At 43.8% G+C, this 22,457-nt stretch overlaps 1 protein-coding gene across 4 annotated transcripts in view; it reads left to right on the top strand.

Moving 5' to 3' along the window:
• METTL8 (methyltransferase 8, tRNA N3-cytidine) overlaps positions 1-22,457 on the top strand; it is a 109,474-nt gene that overhangs the window by 30,736 nt on the left and 56,281 nt on the right. For all 4 annotated transcript variants that reach the window (XM_058664635.1, XM_058664633.1, XM_004577311.3 and 1 more), the window contains one exon: positions 20,301-20,455. In XM_058664635.1, coding sequence (XP_058520618.1) covers positions 20,307-20,455 — 149 coding nt within the window. In that variant the 5' untranslated portion in view covers positions 20,301-20,306. The remainder of the gene's footprint in view (positions 1-20,300; positions 20,456-22,457) is intronic.

Here is a 22,457-nt window from a genome sequence, read left to right as displayed (position 1 = left end):
TTCTCCTCCCTCCCTCTCTCTAGCTCTGTATTTCAAATAGACAAAATCTTACAAAAAACTATTAAGCCATAGAGGAGGAGCCCTTTGCCTATATTTTGAGATTTCCATACTAGAAAGTTAGAGGGTAGTAACAAGAGCTGTAGATCTGCCTTTTGGTTCGTTACCTACATGACTGAAAACAAATCCAAATTTCTGCTTGTTTGAGAAACCTCCCAACCTCCTGCGTTCTTCCTCAGCCAACTCAGCTGTCCCTCAGCCGTTAGCCTTTGCCCTCCAAGGTGGAAAAGTCCATACAAACCAACTGAATCCCACCCATCACTTGCCCACCCAGAACCTAAAGTTGCCCTGGCTATGTAAACACTGGGTCTGTAGAGAGTTGGGGCAGTGTCCCTCACCAGTGTCCCTCTCAGGTTTGTCTCCAAATAAAACTGTTCTCCCTGTCGAGTTCACGGCCTCTCTTTTTTGTTTTGTTGCTATACTCTAATAGTTGGTATCCCACATAGGGAGGGAGTTAAAGATTGGTCCCCTTGCCTTAGAGTCTCATATGACTGGTAGGTAGTCAGGAGAGAGTTCTCCTTGTGCCTAGCTGGCAGCTTATACCTACCTGCCCTATGCCAAGGGCTGCAATATCTTCTGGGTGAAAATCATCACTTGCTTCCTTCTCTTGATTTTTTTTCTCTTGCAGCCAACTAGGGATAAGGACCACAAGGTGACTGCGATCATCTAGCTCCCATGGTGCCCTTCATTCCTGAAGGGTAATCACAGCCAACCTCTCCCCAGCACAGCTGAACTCCTGCCCAAGATCTCTCACCCTCTGTTCCCTTTTTTCTGATTCTACCACTTCCTCCGCAACCGGCCCAATAAAATCTGCCCTTACCTTTCCATCTTTCTGGTGTCACACAAACTCCAGCCAGGAGCCTCTTGCTGAATCTCTCCACTACATGCCACAGTGGACTTGATTCCCAACCTGTGAATTGGTAAGAAGTTGGCTGTCTCTCCTCAAGGTTCCTGGGGCAGACCAGAAACAGCCCTTTCTCCTTGTTCCCCGAGGGATCTGATTTGGGGGGCACTTATCCTACACATCTTAGCCTGGGGCACCTGGCCAAGTGTTGACCCTCTTCTCTGCAGTGAGAACATTCCAGCTAACTCCATTCCAAGGAGATACCCCACAGCTAAGTGCCCAACTCCCACTTTCTTTTTTCTGTTGTATGAGTTCAGTTTCCCCCTGACCTGTTTCCTAAAGAACCTATCAGCCTTGTGCTTGAAAGGGGAAGTAGAGCCAGAATGATTAAGTTTCTTGTATACTACATCTTGGCCTCAATATAAGTTGGAAATGATTCTCAGTGGCAAGAATTTGGTACTTTAAACCCTCTTACCACCATTGTCTTTGTGATTCTGATCTGGCTGCTGACCCTCCACTGGCCACTCTGCCTGTACCTCTCCTGAGTGACCCCTTCCACTCCCACCTACCAACTCTTCCCCCAATGTACTGCCTGACTCGTCACCTGACTCCCTTCCCTCTCCTCCTTTTACCTCCTCTCAAGACCTGCAACTCCGGCTGGTTCTCCTGCTCTGTGAGATAGCTGGAGTGAAAGGTCCAGTTAGAGTCCAGGTCCCTTTCTCCTTATCAGACATTAGTCAAAGAACCCTAAGGCTTCCTCCTAGAGAACCCTTCCAAGTATCATAAAGTATTATTTACCTACACCATCCTAATGTGTAACTTGGCAGGACCTCTGTCATTCTTTCATCGGCTATAGCTCCAGATGAGTAGGAGCATGTTTGGTGTATTGCTGAACAGCATGCAGATGAGTTACACTGCTAGGCCCCCAGACCACCAGAGACCACCCAAGCCATCCCAAGGGCTACCTTTGTCCCAGAATGGACCTGTCAACCCAAAGGCCCAGGGATACAGGCCCAAGATTGCGTGATTTTCTGCCTGTTTGGTGGTTACAGATAGAAATAGCCTTAAGTAGGTCAAGTATGATAGGTTTTGCAAAATCACCCAGAGGCATGAAGAAAATCCCACTCTCTATGTCCTGATTTATAGAGGCAATGATAAAATATTCCAACATGGATCCAAATTCCAGAGGAAATTTTCCCTTCCTCTCCCCTTTTTAAAAAAGATTTATTTATTTTTATTTGAAAGGCAGATTTACAGAGAGAGAATGTGAGATAGTCCATCTGCTGGTTCACTCCCCAAATGTCAACAATAGCTGGATCTGAGCTGATCCAAAACAAGGAGCCAGGAGCTTCTTCTGGGTCTATCATGTGGGTGTCAGAGCTCAAGGCTTGAGGCAACTTTCACTGCTTTCACTGTTGCATTAACAGGAAGCGGGATTGAAAGTGGAGCAGCCAGCACTCAAACCAGTGCCTGTGTGGGATACCGCTACTGCAGTTGGAGGTTTAAAACTACTACACCATGGCATCAGCCGTAGGATAATTGTTCTTGCACTTCTGATTTATATCCCAGTCAGCCCTGGAGATGTGGTGCAAACTCCAAAAGCTGTATGTTCCACACCCCTCCCCCAAAGGACTTCATTATTGTGGCTTTTTGCATCTTTAACAATAGGGACCTAGAACTAAAGATTCAAAAGGAGAAAAATACAAAAAGTGTAAGGTGTTTGGGCCTCTAATCCACCAAGCTGCTAAACAAGTGTAACCACAAGACAAGTCTACGCTCTCTAAGAGCCTGTTTTCAGTGTTGGGAAAACTGGGCATTGGGCCAAGGCCTGCCCCGAACTGAGGCTATCCACTAAACCATGACCCAGCAACAGATGGTGGGGACAGTGGAAAATGGACTGTCCCAGGGAGGATCCCCTCTGGGACAGCCCTCTGCTCTACCAACTCTGACACAGGAGATCTCATCTCTGTTCGGGTTAACAAAATGAGGAGGCCCAGATCTGATAACCTGTGTTGTAAATAAGTTCAGGGGTGAGAGGGACAGCATCTGGGAGGCAGAGCTCTTAGTGGATACTGGGGCTAACTTATCTTTTGGATGAATAGTGTGGCCCACTCCTTCTGTCGCCATTATTGGCATGAAGGGCCCCATTGAAACACTGAACAAAACTTTTTTATACTGCTTCTTTGAGATACTACCCTCCTGCACTCCTTTCTTGTCTTCCCTGGCTGCCCTCCTCACTTTCTTCCACCAGTTAAGAGCATCGATCTTTATTATGCCTGGGGATAAAACCCAGACATTTGTCCCCCATATCAACAACCTACCTATCCCCATCTCTTTATCCCAGGCCCCTTCTCTCCCTTCCATTTTTCTTTTGGTTTACTGTGTACTATGGGTTATATTCCACCCCATAATCACCACCCACTGTCCTCCCGTTTGCATCTCCCTAAAGGATTCCATAAAAACTTGTTCTTCAATATCCTAAAAGTCCAGAAGGTCAGAGAAGCCCAAAGTTGATTATTAACCGCTTCCTTCAGGCTCTCATCCTTGTTCCTACCTGCCAGCCATGCAACACACCTTTAATTACCAACAGAAAATTACATGGCTCCTTCTATCTAGTAGAAGATCTCAGACGCATTCCCTTTTCTGTGCATTCCACCTGTCCACCTGTGCCTCTTCTCCCAAATACCATGCCCTCTCCCCACACACATACATACAGCCTTTTTCTCCATTTAGCACCTAAAGGATGCTGTCTTCATCATTCCCTCAAAGCATCCTCTCTACCACTCTCTGCCTTTACTTAGTCTGATCCTGATTTCCACCTTTTCTGACAACTTACCTGGACTGTTTTACCTTAAGATTCTTAGGACAACTTCCATGACTTTGGACAGGCCCTCCAGGTGGACTTAGCTTCTATCAACCTTTCACCAAGCATGCCTCTTCTCTGTAGATCCTCTCAGGAAACCTATTTCAACATGCCACAACTTTTTTTAAATTTTGTGATTGGCAAGAAGTATCTCAGGAAAAGCCCCAGCAGGTCTCCACTTTTGCTACCTTCCTGGGACTTTTCGTACTAGTATATACTCATGCAGCCTCTTCAGCTTGAAAACAGACTCTAAGGTACAGTCTCTTGGCCCAGGTGGCAGGAGGTGGCAGGATGCTCTGCCACCCCTGTGGCTTGCCTCCATAAGCACATGGCCAGAGCTGGCCTCTGAGCCTAAGAGTCCTGGCCACTGTTGCCCTCCTCATCTCTGGGGCTCAGAAACTCACCTTCCCAACCATCAGCCTCTTCAGTCCCTATCACCTTCTCCCACTCAAAGTCTGCACTGAACTATCCTCCAGCCTACTGTCACCTTCCATCTGTTTAACTCAGCTAGTACTCTTTCCTCTAAGGACTCTTATCCCCTTATGCGAGGGAATAAAAAGTCATAGCTCTCTTTTACTTCTTTTTGACCAGGTGAGTTTTTTTTGCTATCATAAGCTCCTGCTAGGTAAACATGTTTTCTTTCTTTTTTCTTTTTTTAAGATTTATTTTAAAATTGGACTGGGCGGCATGGCCTAGCAGCTAAAGTCCTCGCCTTGAACGCCCCGGGATCCCATATGGGCACCGGTTCTAATCCCGGCAGCCCCGCTTCCCATCCAACTCCCTGCTTGTGGCCTGGGAAAGCAACAAAGCACAGCCCAAAGCCTTGGGACCCTGCACCCGCGTGGGAGACCAGGAAGAGGCTCCGGGCTCCTGGCTTCAGATTGTCTCAGCTGCAGCCCGTTGCGGTCACTTGGGGAGTGAATCATTGGACGGAAGATCTTCCTCTCTGTCCCTCCTCTCTGTATATCTGACTTTGCAATAAAAATTTTAAAATAAAGATTTATTTATTTTTATTGCAAAGTCAGATATACAGAGAGGAGGAGAGACAGAGAGGAAAATCTTCTGTCCATTGATTCACTCCTGAAGTAGTTGCAATGGCTGGAGCTGCACCAATCCAAAACCCAGAGCCTCTTCTGGATCTGCCGCATGAATGCAGGGTCCCAAAGCTTTGGACTGTCCTCTACTGCTTTCCCAGGCCCCAGGCAGGGAGCTGGATGGGAATCGGGTTACTGAACCTGTGCCCATATGGGATCCCAGTGTGTTCAAGGCAAGAACTTTATCTGCTAGGCTACCACGCCGGGCCCATGTTTTCTTACTGAGTCTTTAACCATACTTGGCAGCTCCACCAGCAAGACTAGAAATAATTTTCAAGATAATATGATTTGCCAATTTGTGATTATAACTTTTCCCCATAAGATTAGTAATTAATGTAACCAAAACTTTCACCCATCAAACCATCCAGTTTGATATATACGAGCTGGTACTATGTGAAAACCTGGAGAAGCATCGGCTTCTTAGTTCTGCAGAGAACTATCTTTGTTCCTAGTCTTGCAATGGCTTTGATCAAGTGTGGTGGGCCACCAAACATCAAGAATGGTCAGCAACCACTCAGGTCCCAAATCAGGGGGAAACAAAAATGTTCTTGTGCCAGAGTTCCCCGGCACCTAGAGATTCTAGAGCTATAACCTCCAGTGATCCCTTGACTTTTGGCATTGGGTTATCAACCAGACCCTGTAGGATGACTCAGCCTCCAGTTAATTTGGCTACTCCAAAATCCCATGTGGACATATGTCCATTATGCCAATTCTTTGCTAAATAACCTGAACGTGAATAAAAGGGGTCACAATAAAACTTTCCTTATTAAAACTCCTACATGCCTATCATAAGTATTAGCTCTCATCTGTTCTTTGGACATTACTCCAACACCTCTTTGTGTTGGATCTGTGCACATTCCAACCCCAAGGGCTGACAGTCTTCCCTACCCTAGCCACCACTGGCAAACAGCCAATGTAGGAGTGGACATAGGGTTTAAGACCCCACCACACCCTAAAGTAAAACTGTTTATTGATCAAAACAAAATCTTCCTGGAAGAGCCCTTGCAGTTTGAAATCCTTGGAGTTAATAAAACAACTACTGGACACAGGCAAAATGACCTTTTAAAAGATTTATTTATTTATTTATTTATTTACTTGAAGGAGAGAGAGAGAGAGAGAGAGAGAGAGAATGAATCTTCTCTTGATCTTAGCCAAAAGGCCAAGAAGCAATGAGAGAGAGAATCTTGCATCTGTTGTTTCATTCCCCAAATGGCTGTAATGGCCAAAACTGGGCTGGTCCAAAGCCAGGAGCCAGGAGTTTAGATCTTCCACATGGGAGGCAAAACTACCTTTCCCTGCTATCCAAGACCCCTTTGCCATGGCCGCACCCATTGGCCAGGCTCTCTGCCTCACACATTCTCCCTTTACTTATTCCCATGAAGTGGGCTCACTGCCCAACACAACCTGTAAATGAAATTAAAACTCTCCCTGCTCCCAAAAATAGTTCGTTTAAACACACCTTTCACTGAATAACACAGCTACTGTGGAATCTGTTTGCTGTGTGTATGAATGATTGCAAAGCTTGCAGCCTGTTTCCTTCCTTCTGATAAGATGCATAGGACCAAACGTGGTGACCAGGCATATGTTTGTCCTATCGCTTTTCGGTTTCCTATTTTGTGCCATATTCTGGACTGGTCTTTATTCGCTTCCCTCTAACCAGACATCGAGAGGGATTTGGGACTTACCCCTTGTTAATCATGCTGGGTGTCCTGGCAAGAGTGGGACAGGAGTAGCAAGAGTGGCATCTTGGCAGAGAAGGCAAATATAGTCAAAGATATATCTTGCTTACTCAAACATTGCTTTCACACCAATAATTCAGATGTGGTAAGAGAAGGGATTGGATGCATAAAAAAGCATGCTAACGAAATCTGTTCCTAGAATAATCCCACCTCATCTTGGCCACCTTTTCCACCATAGCCAATTTCCCTAGCATCTTCTTTTCTGACAATCACAATGTTTCTGTTCCTACCATGTATAATTAACATATTTGAAAGGTTCTTATAAGGACAAATAGCTACCTTATCCTGAGCCACCACAGAGGAACATTATGAGACTTACCGAAAGAACAGACACGTTGCCCTCCCCAGCAGAATGTATCCAGAAAAACCCAGAAGCCTATCTCTGGATCTATACTCAGAATCAGGAGGACTGATAGAGCAAGGACAAATGCTTTAGAACTACTTTTCCATTCCTTGCCTATGTGACCAGAGCAGATTGTAACCTCCATCTGCTGGGAAACTTCCCAGCCCCCTGCAATTCCCCTTTAACCAGCTCAACCCCACAGTAGCCCATGCAAACTGGCCTAGCCCTGCTTATGCCCCACCTCCACACACCCCAAGAACCAAAGCCAGTGATGGCTTTATAAACACCTAGTCTGTGCCTGAATGGTGCTCTCTCCCCTCACTGGTAGTGGGTCCCTATTCTGACTGTTGAGTTAGTGGTCTGTCTGCTCTTTGTCTTATGCCCTAATGGGAGGAGAATAAATAAGCTCCCTTAAATCTCAGACTGTTGCCTGCCAATGACATTGGTTGCTATTTGATTCAGGTCCAAGAAAAAAAAAAAATTGAAAGATATAAAGGGAAAGAAGGCATTTGGACCTCCTTAAATTATTTGCAATAAATTTGAAACTTCTGTAAAGACTGGAGAATCAATTCCTTGACCCTCCATGAATATGTAGAGTCCAGTAGCAGAAGGCAGATGAGTGAATGGTATTTATATGAATAACAGAAGTTGGTCAGAAATTGTGTTGACTCTCCAGTCAGGCTGCTTAAGGTGGAATGGCCTCTCCATCCCTTTTTAATTGGATGACCTTAAGCATGTTAGTTTACTTCATGTTTCATACAGTCTCCTTCCCACACCCCAAATAATAACTCATGATAAGGAAATGGAAATTCAATAAGATAATACAGTTAGCTTTCCCTTCCCATTGGATCCGTGACTCAATGAACTGCTGACAGAAAATATCTGGGAATAAATGGCACGTGTGCAGAACGTGGCTGGACTTGTTCTTGTTGTAATTCTCTAAGCAGTACCATATAGCAGTTACTCAAATAGTATTGACATTGTATTCTGTAAGTATTTTAGAGGCAGAGGTTGGAAACTTTTCTTTCAAGGGCCATTTGAATATTTATAACATCATTTGTGGGCAACACAAAAATGATCAACTTAAAATCAGCATGCAATGGCTTATTGAATTTCAAGTCCTGCCTGCGTTTACCTTTGCAGAGTCACACCAAATGATTTCAGAGGTCTTCGGTGGCCCGTGGACTAGATATTCCCTAACCCTGAAGATATATGATATGATTTGTATAGGTTTTATACAAAATATTGTGCCTGTATTTTCACAATGTGCTGTAACGTTTTGATTATGTGCAGATCTTGTTCTCTCCAAAATCAATGAAGATAGCTCAAAACCATTCCTGTAGATACTGCAGGATGATTGTATATGTAAAATGCTTAAAACAGAAACTCACGTGTGACAAATACTTAAATTTTAAAAAATTGATTTTTATTTATTTAAAAGAGAGGCAGACACATGGAAATGTTTTATCCACTGGTCCACTCCACAAATGCTTGCCATAGGCAAGGTTGGGCCATACCAAAGCCAGGAGTTGGGAACTCAAGCTTGATCTCCTACATAAATGGCAGAGGAGCCAGACCACTTGAGCTGCCTACCAGGGTACACATCAGCAAGGAGCTGGGACTCCAACCTAGGCTACTATGGAAAGCAGACATTTTAAGTCCCATCTTCACCACTGTTCTAAAGAGTGCCTTGAGACTTAGGTAAAAGAGGACTTTCAATTGATATTTTACCTTTTAAAATGTTTTTTCAATTGGTAAAAGTATTATTGAGTATCTGTTTTAACTAAAATCATCCTTCTTATATATATAAAAAAGAGTTCTTAAAACTAACAATGGCTTAATTGGCTAATCCTTCCCTTGCAAGTGCCAGGACCCCATATGGACACTGGTTTGTGTCCCGGTTGACCCACTTCCACTTCAGCTCCTGTGGCCTGGGAAAGCAGTGAAGGATGGCCCAAATCCTTGGGAAGCTGTACTAGCATGGAGATCTGGAGGACTGTTGGCAATCATCTGGGGCATGAACCAGTGGATGGAGGATCTCTGTCTCTCCCTCTATATATAAATTTGTCTTTCAATAAAAAATAAATAAATCTGTAAAAAAAAATCTGTTGGTTTACAAAAATAAAAATTGCAGTTATATTTATTGTTTATATTTTTCATGTATGAAACATCCACTTTACATATTATAGTATAGTATGTTATAGTTTGTTGGTGTGGTCAGACACATAAGTAAATCATTGTGAAATGGGTCTCATTTTGGGAGAAGGCAAAGTGTCAGACCACAGTGTGTGTCTAGGACAGAAATCTGTTGCCCACAAGTTGACCTGCTTTTTTAAGGCCTTTTCTTTTGCTCTTAAGCTCAGTGTGGTATTTGAGTGGTGGTTGACTGAGAAAACTGGTGTTAAAACCATCTTCTTGGCTTGTCATACGATAGAATGAACCCACATCATTTTATATTTGTTCTTTTCTTTTCTAAAATAGGCACCTACATCTAGAGCTGGCAAGAAGGCTGTCAGCTGCTCATAGCATACCTCTGAATACTTTGGTAGCGTGGTAAATGCTATTAATAATGTCACTCTGTCAATCTGATACTTGTATGAGCTTTGACTCTTTTCTGGGTCAGTGTCTTATGTTTGCTTTAGCCAAATGGCTATTCATAACCAAGTCTTGACATTAAGATATCAAGGACCCTGGCTATGAAGTCAAGTCCAGCTCTGGGTGTGTGTGTGTGTGTGTGTGTGTGTGTGTGTGTGTGTGTGTGTGTGTGTGTGGTGTTTGTTTGTTTGTTTGTTTTTTTAAGATTTTATTATTATTGGAAAGCCGGATATACAGAGAGGAGGAGAGACAGAAAGGAAGATCTTCCATCCGATGATTCACTCCCCAAGTGAGCCGCAACGGGCCAGTACTGCGCCGATCCGATGCCGGGACCAGGAACCTCTTCCGGGTCTCCCACGCGGGTGCAGGGTCCCAAAGCTTTGGGCCGTCCTCAACTGCTTTCCCAGGCCACAAGCAGGGAGCTGGATGGGAAGCAGGGCTGCTGAGATTAGAACCGGCGCCCATATGGGATCCCGGGGCTTTCAAGGCGAGGACTTAAATCGCTAGGCCATGCCGCTGGGCCCTGTTTTGTTTTATTTTTAGGACTTATTTATTTTTATTTGAAAAGCAGATTACAGAGAGAAAAGGAAAGACAGAAAGATAAAGACCTTCCATCCACTGATCCATTCTACAAATTGCTACAACAGGTAGAGCTGAGCTGATTCGAAGACAGGAGCTTATTTCTGGTCTCCCAGTGGGTGCAGGGCCCAAAGGACTTGGGCCATCCTCTACTGCTTTCCCAGGCCACAAGCAGGGAGCTGGATGGGAAATGGAGCATCTGGGATGCCAGCACCACAGGATGAAGGATAAGCCTGATGAGCCATGGCACCACCCTCACAGCTCTGTTTTGTTCTGGCCCTTTCAAGGAGAGTCTGTAGGCAAAGTAGGCGAAAGAAGCCTCACTTAACTGTAGACTAAAATTTGGTATGGCACAACAGGATAGGGAGATTTCTGTTGCCATATTTGTATTTATGTGTTCTGGAGTAACACAAAGTAAATACAGTTGTCTCATCACTTAACATTGGGGATGCACTTTGAGAAATGTGCTGTAAGGTTTTGGTTATAGTTGTTTGCCCCAAGATACAAATCTATAGCCTGTTACTGTTGTAATACTACAGACTTTAACACAGAAGGGTATTTGTGTACAGAAGCATAGAAAAGGCATGGTAGAAATGCTTGCATGAGGAATTTTTCAGCTCTGTTATAATCTGATGGTTGATGTGGTCCCTCTTTAACCATTGTTAAGTGATACATAACTATATCAGCCTTAGCGATTACAGAATGCCAAGATATGTCTAGGAAGCTTTTACCCAAGCTCCCCTTTTAGATACCTTCACTACCTTAATAAGAAGTGTAACATCTATGGGAAAACTACATAACAATGTGGCCTTTGTTTTGTACAAATTATTTCATACAAATGTACTATGGATCTCAATTATGCTGGCCTCATAAACATGTTCAGAAGTGTTCTACGTCCTATTTAAGATTTTGCAAGGCTGATATAATTTCTTCCTTAAATGTTTGCTATTCACTAGTGAAAACTTCTGGGCCTGGCCTATTGTTTGCTTTTTGGAAAGCTTTTTGACTTATTTTTATTGTGATAAAATACATGCAACATAAAATTTACCACCTTCGTCCTGTTACAAAGTTATGGTAACATCACCATCATTCACATTGAAGTTCTAGCCCTTTTTGTTTGCTTTCAAAATCTAGGTTCCCCTACCCCACCTTGCCTCATAGTATATATTTAGGGTATACAACGTTTTTAATATGTATTTAGTTGTTTATTTATTTATTTGAGAGGCAGAATTACAAAAGAAGCTGCAAAAAAAGTTCTTCCATCCCCTGGTTCACTGCAGCTGCCAATTCTGGGCTCAGTCCTGGTCTCCCGCACGGGTGGCAGGGCCCAGGGACTTGGACCATTTTCTGCCTTCCCGAGTACTTTAACAGGGAACTGGATAAGAAGTGGAGCAGCTGGAGCTTGACACGTCACTGTGATATTGGGATATTGGCATCACAAATGGTGACTTAAGCTGTGCCATAACAGTGACCCTGCCACAAGTTGTTTTGATATCACTAGATATACATAACAAAATAGTTACTTTAATTAACAAATTAATATATCCATCATATCACCTAGTAAAAAATGTGTGTGTGTTGGGGCCCGGCGGCGTGGCCTAGCGGCTAAAGTCCTCGCCTTGAAAGCCCCGGGATCCCATATGGGCGCCGGTTCTAATCCCGGCAGCTCCACTTCCCATCCAGCTCCCTGCTTGTGGCCTGGGAAAGCAGTCGAGGACGGCCCAATGCATTGGGACACTGCACCCGCGTGGGAGACCCGGAAGAGGTTCCAGGTTCCCGGCTTCGGATCGGCGCGCATCGGCCCGTTGCGGCTCACTTGGGGAGTGAATCATCGGACGGAAGATCTTCCTCTCTGTCTCTCCTCTGTATATATCTGGCTGTAATAAAATGAATAAATCTAAAAAAAAAAAATGTGTGTGTGTTAAGAGCACTTAAAGTTTACTTTCTGACAAAAATCCCAGTATTATTGACCATAGTTTTCCTGTTGGTTGTTAGATCTCTGCACATATGTTCATTCTACAAATTTCTAACTTCCTATTCTTTGACCTTCATTTCCATATTTCTGTACCTCTAGTCCCATATCCATTAACTACCAAGTTCTCCATTCTCTCTTCCTACCAACCCTTGCAACCACCACTTTACTTTGTGTCTCAATAAATCTGTCTACATTGAACTTCATGTGAGAAGAATCAAGCAATTTTTGCCCTCCTCTGCATGGCTTGTTCACTTTATATAATGACTTTAAGATAGATATCGATTGTCTTTCCTTTTTAAGGCTACTATTCCTTTGTATTTACAGACATAGAGAAACTAATACAAGAATATTATGGACAATTTTATTCCACTCATTAGATAGAATACATTTTTTGGAAAACACAATTTAGTATAATAACTTTAGAAAGCACAGGAGAAAGCCTAGATAATCTTAAATTTATTAAATAAGTTTGGAATTAGCATCAAAAGAAGTATCAGATCCATTATTACTATTATTTTTTTAAAATACACATTAAAAAAAACACAGAAAACAAAAAGTGTTGGTGGAGATGTGGCTATATTGGAACCCTTATACACAGCCGCTATGGTGGAAAATACTATGGTACATCACCAAAACCCTTTGTGAGGGTTGTTAAAAATTGCCAAGTGTGGGGCTAGCACCGTGGCATGATAGGTTAGGCGTCTTCCTGCAGCACCAGCATCCTCATCTTAGTGCCAGATTGAGTTCCTGTTGCTCTACTTTGATTCAGCTCCTTGCAAATGTGCCCAGGAAAGCAGAAGATGGTCCAAGTCCTTGGGACCCTTCACCCATGTGGGAAACCCGGTGGAGATTCCTGGCTCCTGGTTTCAGAATGAGCCAGCTCTGGCCATTATGGCCATTTAGTGAGTCAAACAGTGGATAGAAGAGCTCTCTTTCCCTGTTTCTTCTTCTCTCCAACTCTACCTTTCAAATAAAAATAAATAAATCTTTTTAGAAAACCACTCCAAGTATTACTGTGAATTTGTTAGTTTCTCCTGTTAGAAAGTTCTGTTCATTTTCCTTTATTTATGTTAAAGCCTTGTTATTAGGCATGTGCATATTTAAGATTACTTAATAAATTGGCTCCTATCATTATTAAATGTTCCTTTTTATGTCCTTAAGAGCCTTTTCTGGTATGTACTTTGTCTATTAATATAATCCCAAAATCATTCTCATGTAGTATTTTCATGGTATATCACTTTTTTCATTTTAATCTACTTGTGTACTTATTTCCATGTTTAACATACTGTCTTATGGGCAGTAATGAATGTACTGTTGGGTCCTGCTTTTTTATCCAAATTATAATCCACATTTTCATTGTAATTCATTGATACGTAATTTAGTTATCAACATGGTTAGGTTTAAATCTTGGTATTTGTTTTCTGTTGATCCTTTCTGTTTTTAATTCCTCCATTTTCCTTTACCTACCAATTTTTTAATTTGAAAGACAGAATGACAGAGAGGGAGAGAAATAGATTGTCCATCTGTTGGTTTATTCCTCAAATGTGACAATGGCCAGAGCTGGGCCAGCCTAAAGCCAGTAGCCAAGCACTCCATTGTGGCAGGAACCCAGCTACTAGAACCATCATCTGCTGCTTTCTGTATGTGCGTTAGCAAGAAACTAAACTGGAACTAAGGGGACAACATTATTTATTGTGCTACCTCATTGGCCCAAATAAAATATTTCAAACTATCCCTCTTTGTATTATTTGAGATAAAAATTATTTTTCCAGGTAATTTCATTGTGTGACTATCCTAGTTAATATTGTATTCAAATCAGAGTATATCAGATGAGTTGAGAGAGTACCTAAGGGAGTAAGTAAATCACTACTGTGGCCAGACCCACTCTCTTCTACCAAAATCCTGTTTGAGGCTGTCCCTGCCCTTCTTTGCCCATCACAAACTGAAATCATGATGTAGCAAGCCTTTTGCCCACACAGTAGTCAGAACAAAAGCACATATTTGTTAAGCATTGTCAGTATAACCAGAGAGCTGCCTGGGTATTATCATATTCTCCCATCACTTCCTTCTTCCTCACAGCCAGGATCTTAGGAGTCACCCTTCCAATTTGTGTTGGACAGATATTATTTTTAGATGATTGGTCAGTTAATTCATGAGCAGCTTGGCAGAGCCTTTAGATGCTTGCAGTGCAGTTAAGGAGGCATTCATGTACTTTTTTTTTATTTTTTTTTTAAATTGGAAAGGCAGATTTACAGAGAGAGAATCAGAGAGAGACTTTCCACTTGCTGGTTCACTCCCCAAATGGCCATAATGACCAGAGCTGAGCCAATCTGAAGCCAGGAGCCAGAAACTTCTTCCAGGTCTCCTACATGCATGCATATGGGGTCCCAAGGCTTTGGGCCATCCTCTACTGTTTTCCCAGGTGACAGAGAGCTGAATGGAAAGTAGAGCAGCTGGGACATGAACCAGCACCCATATGGGATCCTGGCAGTTTCAAGGCGAGGATTTAGCCACTAGGCTATTATGCCGGACCCACATTCATATAATTTTATCCTGTGTTTATCCATAAAGAATGTATGCTAGTGTATAAAAATTATATCTTTATATAATAAAAAATAGCAATGCAAGGCTGCATGTGAGTATTACAGATAATGAATAAATGAAATAGATAAAGGTATTTGTGTAGCTAGGGAAGGCACTGCCTGTGCAAAGAAACTGCTGCATGTTTAGGCCCTGATCATGAAGTGCACTGTCTTCAGGTCAGCAAATGACAGGGTACACGCTGCTGACAGCTTTTGGAATTGTCTAATATCTGGCTAGTTTTGTCTCTTTGTCTCTGACTACAGAGGTTCTTCATCATTTTTAGTGAGAGAAATCCCTGCCTTTTCCTTCCATCTCTCTCCCTCTTTTCTAACTATAGATAGATGTAGATAAGTATCACATGATTATCTGAAGAATTGAGATTTCTCTTTGATTTGGCTTTCATAGATGGGAAACGTTTGCATCACTTTACAAAAATTGCCTTTCTTTCTAGATGCAATCACTTTTTCCTCTAAAGCATGTAGCAGATTTTATGAATAATATTCAATGCAGAAAGAGCTCCAAAAATAATTTTACAGGTAAGGTGTTGTTAGGCTTATGTGGAACACTGGCAGGCGAAAGAACAAAGGCACATCACGGTAAGGGTAGCAGGAGGCGGAGTGTCTCGTTTCATTTGTCTCCACCGAAGAGCTTACATTTAGTAGAGAAGGAAAAACAAACAAGAAGCAGGAGCATCTGCACTAGCTAGTGAGTGCCTCATTCCTCCCCACCGCTTAGTCACAGTGGAAAGGAACCATTACAGTGTTTTGGGTATGTACAACTAAACCCCACTGTTCCCTTTTATCTCTAAAAGGAAAAGCTTGAATTTTGTGTTTAAAACCACAATGAGGTTTTTTGTTGTTGTTGTTTTAACATTCTCTAGTTTGTTTTGAAATTTATAGTCTTAAAAATCCACTCATTTCAGTAAGGCGGTAAAGGTACACAGTGCAGAGCGTTTTTATGCCTAATAGCACCTCGGATAGTCCCTAATGCATATTATGTACACACATGCCTTTTAGCATCCGGCTCTACCTGACAGCTTACAGCATTAGGCTGAACATTGTCATGAACAAGTAAAATGGCAAGCAGTGTTACAATGGATTCATACCAGAAAAAGCAAGCCCTTGTAGAACTTCTGCTTAATACCTTTCCCTAAAGATTATAAAGTGACATATTTACCAGCACATAATTAAGATGTCATACTCTAAATATTTAAATTATTCTTCCAGAAGTAGGATTTGGGCCAATCAGCTGATGATTCTTCTCTTGATTTAGGATTTAAGCATGCTTTTTTAAAAAGAGATTTATATATTTTTATTGGAAAGGCAGATTTCCAAATACAGACCCACTGGTTCACTCCCCAAATGGCAGCAATGATTGGAACTGAGCTGGTCTGAAGCCAGGAATTTCAGGGAGCTGGATTGGAAAGGGAATAGCCGGGACAATAACTAGTGCTTATAAGAATGCCACATTTGAAGGTGGAGGATGAGCCAATTGAACCATTTTACCAGCTCCTAAGCATGCATTTTGTATAGGAAAATCTATTTTATATCCTTATTGCTGCTTATTCTTTTTTTAAAATTTATTAAAAAAATATTGCATGGTTGATCAGGGTGGGAATGATCAAAGTTTAGGGAAAATTGGGTGAATTTGTTACTTCCAAATTTGCCATTCCTTGTTGTTCCTTGGGGAAGGGGAGAGACAAAGGGGAAAACCACTCATGACTTTCCACACATCCCAGTACCCAGGGATGGGGAACCGCCACCCTGTTTCAACCCAGAGTATCAATGTGTACATACTCTGAGGGTTCTGTGCAAGTGGTTTGGATAGTTCTGAAATGTTGATTTCACTGATCCGAGGATGATGTCACCCTCCCAGTGTCCATGGGCTCCAATCACCGAAATTATTTGCTGTCTTTGTTTGCTTGGGGTTGTTGTCCAGTTAGTTCTGTTCTTCTGCTACAGCACCAAATGTGCTGCCTTAATCTTGTTTTACATCATGGCCTGTGTCCACTACTCCACCTTTTTTCATTAATTAGGGCATGTTCTTGCAGGCGAGTCCAAGAAGCTGGGCCAGGTGTCCCAAGCATCACCGGATCCCTCACCCCTTGGGTTTGCAAACCCGATACCAACCTCTTATACCAGCCCTGAGACCCAGACCTGGAGACCCAGGCCCCACCAGGTTCCCCACCCCAGGGTTCACAGGACTACATCCACCTAGAAGGTGGGCCCCAGGATCTGAGCCAAGTGACCCACACCCCACCAGTTCCCCCTGTCCCTGGGGCTCAGGAACCTATCCCCCCCACCTATGTGGACCCCATGAGCTGAGCTAATCTACCCAACCCATATCAGATCCCCCATCCTTGGGATTCATGTACCTGGCCCCCATTTGGCCCAGGCTGGCATGACTCACCTCACCTCAGCTTCCGCAGTCTTATTGCACTGCCTGGCCTAGTCTAGTCTGTCCTCTATTCCAGCTCCTGCTGGTGGGTGTTGCAGCCTATCCCAGTCCAACCTAATTGCTGTCCCAGTCTTAATGTAAACTGACTGGTGTTGTAGCCGGATCTGGCTCCTCCTGCCCCCTACACTGGTTCTCAGATCTGCCAATAGGTATTATGTGCTGGCCCAAACTGGTCTGTCCCCAGACCGGATCCACATGTATGCCGATGGGTACTGTAACCTGGCATGGTCTGGGCTGCTTTTTGCCTTGCTTCTTGCTTTCCGCTGCAGGGTCTATGTCCCAATGAAGGAGTTTCCTAAGCTCTTCCATCGAGTCTCCTCCCAGTGGCAGTTCTTGTGCACACCAGTGGGTCATTGGCCCAGGTTGACTTTGTCCACTTCCTGTCGTGGCGAGAACAGTGGCCTTGCCCAACCGGCCATATCCATTCTGATTCTTGTTGATGGTTTTGTAGCCCAGAGTTACCTGGTATGCACCTAGACACAGCTTGCATGTAGTTCAGCGGGAGTCAAGACCTGGTCTGGCCAGTTCTACAACCAAAATGGCTCTCACGAGTACCAGTGGGGGCTGGAGTCAAGCCCAGTTTGTCGCACCACCACCCCAGTGCACACGCGTGCCGGTTCAGTCAGTAGCCATGTACACTCATGCCTGCTGCATCCGATCCTTCTCTTGTTCTCGCCAGTGGGAACACCAACTGATCTGGGGTGCTCCCTTAAATCCACAGCTAGGCCAGACACCATCCTCAGTTATAAGAGGAACCAGCAGAGATTGCAGTTCCACAGGGGTGAGCCCACATTGCCCCCCACAGATTCTGCTAACGGACCAACTTATCTCTTCTTCTCCCTTCCAAACCACTCTGGCGTGGGTCCCCTACATACATACACATGTCATGGACCTATCAGTGGAAGTCCCTCAGCTGTGATTACTAACTTGGGTATAAAAAATAAAGGTTCTCTCCCACTGCTACCTGTGCGATCCCATAATCCCACATTAAATCATGCCGCTCAAATCATGAGGGTATGCCCCCAGGCTACAGGTACCTCTGTGGGTCAAAAAAGCTGGCCTCCAGAATGGGGTGGTCCCGGAAACACGCTGAGCCTTCCTCCCCCAAGGGAGCCAGTGTGCTCAGTTGGTTGTACCTTTCACCAGGATCGAAAAGCCTCCAAGCCGGGGGTCTTGAAGGCCTACCGCGTGAGTCCCTCCCTCAGGGCAGCACACGGCCTGGCTACAGGTACCCGTGTAGGTCAAAAACCCTGGCCTCTAGGATGGGGTGATCCCGGAAACCCACTGAATTTCCCTCCCTCCAAGGGAGCCAATGTGCTCAGCTCATACCTTTTGCCAGGTTCGGAAAAAAGCTGCTTATTTTTGAAAACCTTTATACACGGGCTACCATGATGGTTCGATTGCCTAATCTTCCACTTGCAAACACCAGGATCCCATATGGGTGTCTGTCCGTGTCTGGCTGCTCCACTTCTCATCCAGTTCTCTGCTTGTGGTCTGGGAAAGCCGTCGAGGATGGCCCAAAGCCTTGGGACCGTGCACCTGCAAGGGAGACCTGAAAGAAGCTCTTGACTTCAGATTGGCTCAGCTTTGGCCATTGTGTCCATTTGGGGAGTGAATTAGCAGTTGGAAGATCTTTCTATCTATTTTTCTCTCTGTAAAAATCTGCTTTTCTAATAAAAATGAATAAATCTTTTAAAAATTCTTTTATTTTGATAATCTTTACATAGTTGATGAGGGCACAAAGGGTCAAGGGCTACAGGAAAGTGTGTAAGACCATTGTTTCCACATTGTGTGTGTGTGTCTGGGGTAAGGAGGGAGATAAAGGGAGAAGCTCCACCCATCCCAGAGTCCCTGACGAGGGGCATGTTCCGAGGGCACTGCTCAAGTGGTTTTGATAGTTCAACAGTTCTGAATTGCTGCCAATCTCGTCATTCCAAACTCGATGAAATCTCTCCAGAATCCAGTGACTGACATAGTCCACCTTAGAGTTTCCATTTGCCCAGATTTTCACTGCCAACGCCTGGCTGGAGTAGTTGTTCAGTTTGTTCTGTCCTCCATCCTCTGTTGTGGCACCAGGTGTCCTCTGCAGGTTCCGTTGGCCTGCCATATCCTCCATGTGCACCTGGATATTCTGTCCATTGTTTTGTCTGAGCCTCTGAGGAGACCCAGCTCTGACACATGCACTCCATGGTCAAACCGTGAAACCTGCAATTCTCTCCATGGTTGGGGTTCTGAGTCCAGTGGTTCAGTTGGGGGTATCTCCAAAGAAACTTAGTCTGAGGTGATCCCAGACCAGATTTTTGCCAGCACAGGGTCCAGCACAGTCCGTTGCCCCAGTCAGCTGGTGGTCAGTTCTGTATCCAGCCCTGTCTTCTACACGAACCAATGGGTATTGCAGTCCAGCCTGATTCTGCCCAGCAGACACTTGGTCCTCACACAAACCAGTGGGAGCTGCAGCCTAGTTGGAGCGACTCACAGTAACCCCTCTTGCCTGCCCCCTGCCCTGGATCCCATGCTTGCCAGTATGTACAGCAGACTTGTCCAGTCTATCCCACATTCTGGGCTTCCATGCTTTGACCACGTATTAAACATTAAGTAAGTAAATACCCTTCACAACAGAATTGGTCAGGGCTATGGCTTGCGAAGGATGCCAGCAATGTAACCCATTCTGAAGATGCCTTTTCCTTCTGCTGGCCTGAGAATACTTGACCCAGAAGCTGTCGTGGGCCCCTCCAGTTTGGAAAGGTTTCCTTTCTCTCTCTCTCTTTTTTAAAGATTTATTTATTTTTATTGGAAAGGTGGATATAGAGAGAGGAGTAGAGACAGAGAGGAAGATCTTCTGTCCAATGATTCACTCCCCAAGCGGCCACAACAGCTGGAGCTGAGCCAATCTGAAGCCAGGAGTCAGGAGCTCTTCCAGGTCTCCCACATGGGTGCAGGGTCCCAAGGCTTTGGGCTGTGCTTTGTTGCTTTCCCAGACCACAAGCAGGGAACTGGGTGGGAAGTGGGGTTGGCATCCATATGGGATCCTGGGTGTGTGCAAGCGAGGACTTTAACCACTAAGATATTTGCGCTGGGCCTGAAAGGTTTCCTTTCTCTATCAGGCTGTACACTTGGTGAAGCAAGTCTTGACCATGTGATAGCTAATATGATCCACATTGACCTTTCCAGGTCCTGATGAGGATGAATGTGCTTTTGAGAAATCGCCTCTCATGTCTGACGCTCATGACGGTGCCTCACAGATGCCAGAGTGGTTCCCCGCCAGCTGTCCCCCTGGGATCAAGGATTTTAACTGACCCAGCCCGAGTGTTTGAACACAATATGTGGTGAGTTTCTTTTTTCTATGTGACATTAAGTATGTGGTACATTTCTTAAATATCACCCAGGGTATTATTTTCCTCTAGTACCAAGAAAGTGTTTTTAAAAAGCGGGTGACCTAACTTAGGTCACAACAAACCCAGAAGTCAGATTAACAAATCTCTGCACCAGTGCTGGCATGTCTTTGGAACTGGAATTGGAAGTCTGAAACCTCCCAAGTGCTTTCCAAAGCAACTTTGGGATGCTTTCTCTTGTCTCTGGTCCTGATTTGCCATTTATCCCTGTATGTGGGCCTAGGGCAGCTTTTCCTAGGTGGGGTCCTCCATCCTTCTTTTACAAATACCTGTTAGTTGGGAAATGTATATTCAGTACTTCCTCCTTCCTGAGCACCAATGAGAACACATTGGTGTGACCCTAATTCATGCTTTCTGGAAATCCACACTGTTTATAGGAAGAGTTGGTAAGTAGCAGTGTAAAGCCGCCAGCTGGGGTGTGAGATATTTAGTGCAGCAGTTAAGATACCTCTTAGGTTGCCCACATTGGAGTACTTGATTCCAAGTTTCTCTTCCAATCTAGCTTCTTGCTAATGTACATCCTGAGGTGCCCAGATGATGGTTCAGTTATCGTGATCTCTGCCACCCACCTGAGAGGAGCAGATGAAGTTCTAGGCTGCTGACTTCTGCCTGGCCTATCCTTGGCTGTTTTAGGCATTTGGGGAGTAAACCAATGGATGAAAGATCTGTCTGTGTCTCTCAAATAAAAGGAAAATTAAAACATGAAAGAATTTTTTTTTCAAAGGAAGCAAATTTGCAGAGCCCAGTGCATGTTATAAATCACATACCTTGTAAGAAGAAATCAGTCTGTGTGGTAGGTATATTCAGGAAGAGCTCTTATTGTGAGTGAAGCTGAGATTAGTTATTGCTTATTCTGCCTTTAGGACCTAGCATAGTGCCAGACACATAGCTCTGTTGAATAATGATTTGGATAGGCAAAGCTAGAGATCAGGCATTCCAGGTGGGTGGAAAGTCATAACACATGGAGATAAGAAAGGTTAAGGCATGTTTAGGAGACAGTTATCTAAAGAAACAGCTCTTGTAGGAGATTGCTGAAATGTTGGAATGATACAGGCCAGATACAGGAGTGGGAACCAGAATATACCTGGCCCTGAATTCATGACTGGAGCACAAGTCATTGCAGAGCCACTGAAGACAGTTGACATTAGGCAGGATTTGTATTTGGAAACCATGTGCTGGACAGATCAGCAGGGAGATCTAGATTCACAGTTAGTGCCTGAAAGAGATTACAAAGGAAGATTGACTAGAACGTGGTGCATGTGCAGAATAAAGGATAAAGAAGAATTGGACTCTGGAATTTTGATCTTAAGTGATTGATAGAAATCAGAAAATCAAGAGGCAAATTATTTTTTATTTTGAAAGAAATGTGAATTTAGTTTTAGACAGTTTGAATAGACTTTGAGAGCAGATCGCAGATACTGCCTCCAGGAAGGGAGGAAAAAAGGGGTCAGGGCTAAAGATGTGGACATTTGGGTGTGATGCCTGCGGGTGAAACTGTTGCCAGAGGAGCTTCTACAGCATGGTTCCTAGGGCTGGGAAAGTGATTCTTAGCCTTATGTTTTTATGACAACAGACTGTTCATTTTAAAAAGAAATGCTGCATCTCTCACTAATTAGACCTGCACTGTGCAGGAAGGTAGTTTCCAGCTAATAATATGTGGTTACTGGGTACATGAAATGTTTGGTTGGAAATGAAATATGTTGTGAGGATTTGAAGACTTAACACACAAAAAAAGTAAGGTATCTCATTACTTTGTGTATTGAATTGCATGTTGAATCAAGTGAATTTTTAGACATGTTGAGTTAAAATATTAACAAAATTAATATAATGTCATTATCTCCTTTTAATGTGGCTATTAAGTATGCACATAGGTGGTCTATATTACACTTTTGGTATCCAAAAGTGAAATTACTGAGTGAAACCATTTTGACTTCAT

Source organism: Ochotona princeps, chromosome 5 (assembly GCF_030435755.1).
Source record: "Ochotona princeps isolate mOchPri1 chromosome 5, mOchPri1.hap1, whole genome shotgun sequence".
NCBI lineage: Eukaryota > Metazoa > Chordata > Mammalia > Lagomorpha > Ochotonidae > Ochotona > Ochotona princeps.
The sequence above is the reverse complement of the archived record's forward strand: the minus strand, read 5'-3'. Positions and strand labels throughout refer to the sequence as shown.